This window comes from Oncorhynchus kisutch, linkage group LG13 (assembly GCF_002021735.2).
Source record: "Oncorhynchus kisutch isolate 150728-3 linkage group LG13, Okis_V2, whole genome shotgun sequence".
NCBI classification, from domain to species: domain Eukaryota; kingdom Metazoa; phylum Chordata; class Actinopteri; order Salmoniformes; family Salmonidae; genus Oncorhynchus; species Oncorhynchus kisutch.
In genome coordinates this window covers 70,603,069-70,613,095 of record NC_034186.2, presented here as the reverse complement: position 1 = coordinate 70,613,095, position 10,027 = coordinate 70,603,069, and the positions used below count along the sequence as shown (strand labels likewise).

General features: G+C 42.5%; 1 protein-coding gene across 1 annotated transcript; it reads right to left on the bottom strand.

The window, feature by feature from the left end:
• Positions 1 to 4,262: 4,262 nt before the first annotated feature.
• Positions 4,263 to 9,559, bottom strand: LOC109901787 (40S ribosomal protein S19). The gene is made up of 6 exons (XM_020497741.2): positions 9,497 to 9,559; positions 8,480 to 8,550; positions 6,881 to 6,981; positions 6,493 to 6,676; positions 5,754 to 5,808; positions 4,263 to 4,560 (listed from the first exon to the last, which is right to left on the bottom strand). Exons 2-6 carry the CDS (start codon positions 8,548 to 8,550, stop codon positions 4,516 to 4,518), a joined length of 456 nt encoding a protein of 151 aa, XP_020353330.1. The 5' UTR covers positions 9,497 to 9,559; the 3' UTR covers positions 4,263 to 4,515.
• Positions 9,560 to 10,027: the final 468 nt, after the last annotated feature.

The window sequence follows — 10,027 nt, the reverse complement described above, 5'->3', positions numbered from 1 at the left end:
GATGGGAGTAAAGCCTAGCAGAGCAGCTTGGTGATAGACAGAGCCTCTGTCTAACAGTAGCAAGTGAACAAACAACACTCACCTCCTCTGGTGCATTCCACACATTTCTCCCTATCACTCAAGGACATGTTTATCCTTCTCCTATCTCCTCAAAATTACAGAGTAGAGAAAGAGAGGGAGCCAAGGGAGGGAGGAAGGAGGGAGGGGTTCAGGTGTTCCAGAACAGCTGTTATTCAAAAACAGGGAGGGAGAGGAAGAAACAGAGAGAGAGGGGGATGAGACAGAGGTAGGTAAGTCTACTGATTAATATCACCTGAGAGACGGGGGAAACTTGATGGAGCGGTGTTATGATGATTGAAGAAAAATAGATGAGACAGTCTTGTATACATTTGACAAGGGAATACACCGGCAGAGCTGGCCAGTGTACCTACACAGATGCACGCACACACACCAGAGGTGGAAAAACTATTCAATAGTCATACTTGAGTAAAAGTAAATGCAATACATCAAAATCCTTATGTTAAGCAAACAAGATGGCACGATTTCCTTATTATTATTATAGTATTTCATTTTTGACGCCAGGGGCACACTCCAACACTCAGACATCATTTACAAACTAACTGAGTCTGCAAGATCAAAGGCAGTAGGGATGACCAGGGACGTTCTCTTGATAAGTGTGTGAATTGGACCATTTTCCTCTTCTCTTAAGCATTCAGGGAAAATGTCTGGAGAAAAAAGCATATGATTTTCTTTAAAGTATTTTTAAGAACTTGACACACACACAGAGCCCCAGTAGTCAGTGGATGAGAGATTGGCAAACACAGCAGGCTTAGTGTTCAGAAATCACCACTACACACATGGTATCACGCAAACACAGAAACAACACACACTGTCTATCTGACACCCAAACACAAACACAGAAGCCAATACAAACAGCCACACTTGTTAGTAACAGTCTCAGAGCAAATATGGCAATCTGTTTCATTTCAGCTTTGCTGTGTGTGGCCATGGAATAGATGAGTACAACTGAAAGGTTTGAGTAGGCCAGTGGTGGCTGGTGGCACTTTTAATGGGGAGGACGGGCTCATAGTAATGGCTGAAATGGAATGGTATCAAACACATCAAACACCTGGTTTCCATGTGTTTGAGGCCATTACATTCACTCCATTCATTATTATGAGCTGTCCTCCCCTCACCAGCCTCCTCTGGAGTAGGCCTATGACACCATCTCTAAATCCTAAAAAGGGAATTAATTAAACAGAATGAAATGATCATATGGCTGTTTTAACCTTTACATCTGACCGTTTGAATTGAAAACAAGCATTGCCACCCCACAAAACTCTGAACCTAGATTCAATCTGGACCATGGAAGATCTGCGTTATAGCACGATTGACATTTAAAAGATTGCGACAACATATTCAACATTTACCATTAATGTTTTCTCCGCGAACGTGGGAATGTTGCCTTTAAAACGTGCATCGCGATCTGATTGAATCTGGCCCCTTGTCTCACTAATCTGGAAAACCCAGCACTAAAATGTGGCATAATTGCATCAGAGATTATAGTCTCATAAATGTCCAAAAACTAAAGTTCCTAGTTACATGGCTGTGAAAATGCGCTGAAAACCATTGGTCTCAGTGCATCCAGGCTGTATCACTGTGTCATAGGGTGGCGCACAATTGGCCCAGCATCGTCCGGGTTTGGCCATCATTGTAAATAAGAATTGGTTCTTAACTGACTTGCCTAGTTAAATATATAAAAATAAATGATGTCTTGTTCCACCTCTAGCATGAGAGACCATAAAGACTAGTCATCTCTTTGGATGGCAACCCAATAGGTGAAAACATTCCCTGTACTGTGTCGCTCTCTGGTGGATATCTGCGGTACAACAGGGGCCGTCTCATCATAAGGCATTAGGTTAAATCCTCTGCTTATGTCGTATTGCAGGGGTTTAGTTCATCTTTTGCCATGCTAACACCTGTCCATTCCTGCCTCCAGGTGCATAGGTGGCAAGGGATTATAAGAATTGGGCCTGTGCATTACAGTTACTGAAGAAATACAGGTATTGACTAAAGACCCATCATTACTTTATAAGAAGCAGCCAGTCTGGACCAATCATGTATACGAACACTAGATTGCAACACTATGCATTGGCCAATATGAAGCTTTAAAGACAGTCTGCCATATTGGTACTCCTCAGAAGGCACAATCGTCCATAGGAATGAATGGAATCCTACATCATTTTAATGTAACGTTTCATGGACAAAATTACATATTTAAGTATTTCTTTGTTGTAGTAACAGTAAATACACAAAAAAATCTACACCTAAGAAAAATATAAACGCAATATGCCACAATTTCCAAGATTTTACTGAGTTACAGTTCATATAAGGATATCAATTGAAATAAATTAATTAGGCCCTAATGTATGGATTTCACATAACTGGAAATACAAAAGCATCTGTTGGTCACAGATACCATAAAAAAGGTAGTGGCGTGGATCAGAAAAGCAGCCATATCTGGTGTCACCACCATTTGCCTTATTCATCTCCTTCGCATGTGTGTTGATCAGTCTGGTGATTGTGGCATGTGGAATGTTGTCCCACTCCTCTTCAATAATGGCTGTGCAAAGTTGCTGGATATTGGAGTGAACAGGAACACGATGTCGTACACTTCAATCCAGAGCATCACAAACAAGCTCAATGGGTGACCTGTCTGGTGAGTATTCAGGCCATGGAAGAACTGGGACATTTTCAGTTTCCAGGAATTGTCTACAGATCCTTTTTTTTTTATATACCTTTATTTAACCAGGCAAGTCAGTTAAGAACAAATTCTTATTTTCAATGACGGCCTGGGAACAGTGGGCTACCCTGCCGCCCCATCCTTGAGACACGGGGCCGTGCATTATCATGCTAAAACATGAGGTGATGGCGGCAGATGAATGGTGCAACAATAAGGCCTCAGGATCTCGTCACGGTATCTCTGTGCATTCAAATTACCATCAATAAAATGCAATTGTGTTCGTCTGTAGCTCATGCCTGCTCCTACTATAACCCCAACATGGGGCACTCTGTTCACAATGTTGACATCAGCAAAACGCTCACCCACATGATGCCATACACACTGCCTGCCATCTGCCCAGTACAGTAGAAACCGGGATTCATCCATGAAGAGCACACTTCTCCAGTGGTCGTCGGTGAGCATTTGACCACTGGTCAGTTACGACACTGAACAGCAGTCAAGTCAAGACCCTGGTGAGGACGAGCATGCAGATGAGCTTCTCAGAGTGTCTGGCAGTGCAGAAATTATTCAGTTGTGCAAACCCAGTTTTATCAGCTGTCCAGGTGGCTGGACTCAGACAATCCAGCAGGTGAAGAAACCGGATGTGGAAGTCCTGGGATAGGGTGGTTACATGTGATCTGCAGCTGTGAGGCCAGTTGGACGTACTACCTAATTCTATAAAATTACATTGGAAGTGGCTTATGGTAGAGAAATTAACATTAAATCATCTGGCAACAGCTCTGGTTCACATTACTGCAGTCAGCATGCCAATTGCACACCCTCAAAAAATATCTTACATCTGGCATTTATATTGGTTCAGTATACTTTAAAGAAACTTTCGTATTAAGGCATCTAACTTTTAATTTTATTTACACGATCAGTGAACAAACAAAATGTCTGTTGGAAGCAGTAGTCACAGCTCTGTATAATAAAGAGATGCTCAGGTCTCCGCCTTAATGGCAGAAAAACAGGCGACCAGCTTAGGTCCAAAATACACCCATAGCAACAGATCAGGCTTATTAAAACACACCCATAGCAACAGATCAGGCTTATTAAAATACACCCATAGCAACAGATCAGGCTTATTAAAATACACCCATAGCAACAGATCAGGCTTATTTGACAGATTTTGGAGCTCGAAACAGCCCACATTACCTCTTCCTCTGATAGAGTTGGAGGACATCACTGTGCATTTGAGGACATGCAAATCTCATTTAACTTGACAGGTAACAAAGACTGCACTGAACTCCCTCAGTGTGAGACATTTCTGCTGGGTGAGCTGTAGTCGAGTTCAGTCTCCTCTAGATGGCACTGTCGCATCAAGCCATATTCTCATACACGTATGGCCGATGTCAAGACAACTAGCAGCCCAAAGATCAATATGATGGTTTAACATTTTGAAGCTATGCATAGCTAAGACTGACAAATAGTTTGTGTTACTGGTATGACAGGGTAAGAATTTAACTAAACTCAATATGAGTCATATTTTGAAAGTTTATTGGAATTCAACAAAAAAAACATCGTGCAGACTAAACAGACCACCATCCCAAAAACACCTACACTTCAATCTAGTCCCCCAATGACATCAAGACCAGAGGTTACATAGCCAACATCGGTATGCAAAACCATAAACCCATGAAAGCAAAGTTTCCATCTATTGTTGATAAATCCCAACTTGCTCAGGTTTGAAAAAAGAACAGACAAGATTTTACACCTTCTCCAAAAAATATTTATTAAACTGTGGGGGCAGCCTTGGGGGGCAACTTCGCAGCTGCAACCTGGGGAAGCAAATCAAAACAAGATTTAGTGCTGCAGATTTGTTCAGAGGTTACTTCAGTGAGTAAGTGGGCTTTCGATCTAACAAAGTAATGAGGAATAAAACAGCTCGAGGACAATGACTTCACTAGAACCCCTCAGAAATGCCAATCATGTCATGACAGCACATGCCATACCTAGCTCCTCGGGATAAAAACTATTTCTAAACCATCAAAATCACCACAGGGGGAAGCCAAGCCAGCCGATTGATGACGCCACAATGTAGCAGCCAGGGAGGTCCAGGTTAGTGCATCTAAATTCAGCTCATTACAAAGGACCAAGAGGGAAAAGCTGCACCATACGGTGGATTCAGTCAGCATGAAATTCCCTCTGCTTGTTTACCCTTGGATTGTCACACTGTTGTTCCTCTTAGGCAGACAGATTGCTGCCAACAGTGGCTGAGCTGCTGTTTCTTTTTACCGCAGTCATTTTTTTATATAAATAAGACTGACATTCTTTATGCAGGCTGTGAGGCTCAGGAGCAAAGTCAGAAAATTCATCTAGACCAAGGACAGCTGGCTGAATTCAAAAGGCAGGCCGAATGCTTGTCAACACTGTGCTAATGCTCTCATTACATGCACTGTGGGATGTTCTATCATCAAAGTGCAGGGTGACATGTTTCAGTGATGAAAAACTTATTTCTGCAACAAAACATGTTTGAATCGACTTTTTAGATAAGGGCCCACAGGCCTGATATGGTGAGGTACGAGGCAGTACCCTGGTCCCGGTGAGCCTTGGGCCTATAAAGCCTTTATTCCAGCCAAGCAAGGCAGCAGATGGCCCAGCGCTCTAACCGCTAGGCTAATAACTGAAAGGTTACTAGTTTTGATTCCTTAAGCAGACTAAATAAAAAATATGCCGATGTGCCCTTGAACAAGGCACTTAACCCCATCTGCTCCAGGGTATCAGTCAATAACAGCTGATGCCTGGCTGTGACCACACTGTGGGCGTCTCAGTGGAATATGCAAAAAAATTATCGCCAAACAGGTTCCACTTGAACGTATGAAAGGACAAATAAGCCCCCCCCCCCCCCCCCAAAGGTCCTGATTTAACTTATTCGTTTTGCCGTTTGCCTGGAACAGGCCCACACAACCCATGGACTCCCCAGAAGGTAGGTAACCAAAAACTGCTGGTGGGGTAAAGAGAAGGACTTCACCTGGCCAGCAATCCTGTCCAGATCTCTGGTTCCCTGGGCGGTTAGTCTGCGACCACTGTGAGAGAAGAGGTTCAGTCAGCAACAGAGCAAATTCATCTAAATTTGTCACATGTGCAGAATACAACAGGTAGACTACAGTGAAATGTTTACGAGACCTTAACCAACAATGAAGTTAAGAAAAATAAGTGTTACGTAAAAAATGAATAATTAGAGCAGCAGTAAAATAACAGTAGTGAGGTTATAAACAGGGGATACCGGTACAGAGTCAATGTGCGGGTGCAGCGGTTAGTCGAGGTAATTGAAGTAATATGTACATGTGGGTAGAGTTATTAAAGTGACTATGCACAGACAGTAGCAGCAGCATAAGGGGGGGGGGTGCAAATAGTCTGGGTAGTTATTTTATTAACTGGCTTATTAACTAGTACATTTATCCAGATTTCATGCAAATAATATAATCAACACTAATGAAATTGAGCACTTGTAAGATGCTTTGTCTGTATGCGGTTTTGTTCAGTGGGCAACATGTTTTCAACAAGGGAAGAAAAAAAGAGAAAAATCAGTGGTGCTCTGGGACCTGGACTAGGTGATGTAATAAAACAGTTCATATCCGGTGTTTCCCTCTGTGCTCAGTAGAGATGTAGGATCTGCTTGCTTCCCTAAACCTAACCATGAGGACCAATGACAACGGCAACCTTGGCTCAGTGTCTAGGGATGTTCTAACCAGCATGGTTCTACTCACCCGTTGGGGTTCTTCTCCACCATCTTGAGAAGCTCGAGGGCCTGCAGCACCTTGCGGGCCACGTTTTTGGAACCGACACTGAAGTGGGCAGGGCACACACCGTTCCTCTGGCGACCACCATAGATCTTGGTCATGGAGCCCACACCGGCACCCCCACGCAGGTACAGGTGGCGCACTGTGGAAGCTTGGAGGGAAAAGAGGTCAACACCACTGATAGCCAGAGTCAATAACCTTATTACATAATTCTGCACTAACAGTCAGGAAAATCATTTGTGGCCAATTTTGGGGTAAACCAATGCCAATAACAGATTGGCTCTACCATACTAGACTAACGGCCTGAGCAGACAGGTAGTCCTGAAGGGAAGAATGTCAATGATCAAAATCATACCAGCTCTGGTGTAGAACCAGTTCTCGTCGCTGGGGGCCAGCTCCTTGTGTTTGGCCAGCTTGACAATGTCCACCCAATCCGGGACCTTCAGCTTTCCTGACCTGGAACAGGAAAAGCATACAGTTGAAGTGGGAAGTTTACATACACCTTAGCCAAATACATTTAAACAGAATTTCACAATTCCTGACATTTAATCCTAGTAAAAATTCCCTGCCTTAGGTCAGTTAGGATCACCACTTTATTTTGAGAATGTGAAATGTTAGAATAGAATGACTTATTTCAGCTTTTATTTCTTTCATCACATTCCCAGTGGGTCAGAAGTTTACATACACTCAATTAGTATTTGGTAGCATTGCCTTTAAATTGATTCACCTGGGTCAAATGTTTCAGGTAGCCTTCCACATGCGCCCCACAATAAGTTGGGTGAATTTTGGCCAATTCCTCCAGACAGCTGGTGTAACTGAGTCAGGTTTGTAGGCCTCCTTGCTCGCACATGCTTTTTCAGTTCTTCCCGCAAAAGTGCTATAGGATTTGAGGTTAGGGCTTTGTGATGGCCACTCCAATACCTTGACCGTTGTCCTTAAGCCATTTTGCCGCAACTTAGGAAGTATGCTTGGGGTCATTGACCAATTGGAAGACCCATTTACGACCATTATTTAACTGATGTCTTGAGACATCCACATCATTTTCCTGCCTCATGATGCCAACTATTTTGTGAAGTGCACCAGCCCCTCCTGCAGCAAAGCACCCCCACAACATGATGCTGCCACCCCCGTGCTTCACGGATGGGATGGTGTTCGTCGGCCTGCAAGCATCCCCCTTGTCCTCCAAACATAACAAGGGTCATTATGGCCAAACAGTTCTATTTTTGTTTCATCAGACCAGAGAACATTTCTCAAAAAAGTACCATCTTTGTCCCCATGTGCAATTGCAAACCGTAGTCTGGCTTTTTTATGGGTGGTTTTGGAGCAGTGGCTTCCTTGCTGAGCGGCCTTTCAGGTTATGTCGATATAGGACTTGTTTTACTGTGGATATAGATACTTTTGTACCCGTTTCCCCCAGAATCTTCACAAGGTCCTTTGCTGTTGTTCTGGGATTGATTTGCACTTTTCACACCAAAGTATTCATCTCTAGGAGACAGAACGCATCTCCTTCCTGAGAGGTATGACGGCTGCGTGGTCCCATGGTGTTTATACTTGGGTACTATTGTTTGTACAGATGAACGTGGTACCTTCAGGTGTTCGGAAATTGCTCCCAAGGATGAACCAGACTTGTGGAAAGTCTACATATTTTTTCTGAGGTCTTGGCTGATTTCTTTTGATTTTCCCATGATGTCAAGCAAAGAGGCACTGAGTTTGAAGGTAGGCCTTGAAATACAAGTAGAAGTGACTTGACAAAACTATAGTTAGTAACAAGAAATTTGTGGATTGGTTGAAAAATGAGTTTTAATGACTCCAACCTAAGTCTATGTAAACCTCTGACTTCAACTGTATGTTAGTCATTCACAAAAGCTCAATGCACCGCAAAGCAAAAATTGAACAACGCTTCACGTGTATGCGACTACATATACTTATATTACGAACGGAGTGGAAAACTCACTTCTTCAGGAAAGCTGACAGGGCCCGGACAAACTCCTGCTGGTTGACGTCTTTCACTGTGACACCAGGCATCTGCCAGAGAGGTAGAGAACTTCAGTATGAGGTACAATGTATGATTGATGCTATGTAGACTGCAACGAATGTCCTGGGTAGATTGAGGTCCTGAGCACATTCAATATGTAGCCTAGCTACTCATGTAACTAAGGTTAGTTATACAGTTATGTGCAGACGATAGGATGACTCGACTGCCCCAATACTCAAAACAGTTCATCTGATGACTACACGTCTATACACTACTATTGATAACCTTTCTGCAAACCACACTATCTAGCTCACTACTTAGTTAACTAGCCAGATGGGTGATGAACAGCTTGCTTAAGCAGGCAACTAACGTAAGTTGGCTAGCTAATTCCATAGGCTACTTATCTTCCTGTCAAACAGCGGCGATGGAAAACATTCACATCGTGATAATATACATCCCTCATATTGTGCGAAGTCCTGTATGATCTGAAGTCCAATTTTAGCAAAAAAATGATATCAGGGCAAACCATCTCACCAACAAACTGGCCACCGTTAAATAAAATTATGGTAACTGGAGTTAGCCACAATGCTAGCAATTAACCTATAAACCGACACATGTAACCACATCAGAAATTCGAGGCAGAAATCAAGACAGTTTAAGGATCACAGTCCAACTGCCGACGAGCGTAACACATTCAAATGAAAGACACCGTTAGCGCAGATATCATAATTGTCTTATCTAAAATGGACAAACAAAAGGAGAAATGTTTAGGCCCAATGCAAAGGCATGGGGGCAGCCATCACTGGAAGCTACGTGCGAGTGCCGCATGAAATTTTATTTTATTCTAAATAATCTACAAGACTCTATAGACTTTCCGGAAAACCCGGTATTTGTTCATTGATTGTTTAATGTATACGCGGTCAGTTATGGGAGAATAATTATCACGAAAATGTCATACAATTGGTCAAATAAGGCCGGAGACCAGACATCCTTTACCTTGCTTGTGGACAGCGAGAGGAAGAGGGTAAGACAGGGTTTCCAGCCCGTGTTAAAACGGGCGGATCTCGTTTGTTCTCGCGAGATATGACATCACCCTGCACATTCGTATTTTCCTCACCCGGTTGTTACATTTCTAGCCCAATCAGAGTAAAACCCGATGCATTTCAAAGCAGTTTGCAGTGCCCAAGGTTAAAGGCTACATCACAATCAAAAGCATTGAATTATGAAATTGTCTGCAAAAGAAGTGGCACGTGCCCTGGAGCAGCAATAGGAATTAATTAGCAGGTTTTTTTTGTGGTATATGGAAGTACTTTTTTATTGCAGCAATAGGATACTAATGTCTAATGTTACTATAATCTGCACAGTGAATGCAATAACCAGGATGCTGTAATTCAAAAAATTATGTTTTTATTATAATAATCTTGTGACATATCCCTGTGAAATGCATTGTAACCATATATTATCTTATGGTAAATATATAGATAAAATACATATATTTAAAAAATATATACATTTTCCTTTATTATT

What these genes read in the sequence shown, in the direction of transcription:
- LOC109901787 (XM_020497741.2), bottom strand. Translation starts at nt 8,550, where the DNA reads ATGCCTGGTGTCACAGTGAAAGACGTCAACCAGCAGGAGTTTGTCCGG. An exon ending in CTGTCAGCTTTCCTGAAGAA is followed by an intron (nt 6,982 to 8,479) that starts GTGAGTTTTCCA and finishes TTCCTGTTCCAG; the next exon opens with GTCAGGAAAGCTGAAGGTCC. An exon ending in TGGACAGGATTGCTGGCCAG is followed by an intron (nt 4,561 to 5,753) that starts GTGAAGTCCTTC and finishes TTGCTTCCCCAG; the next exon opens with GTTGCAGCTGCGAAGTTGCC.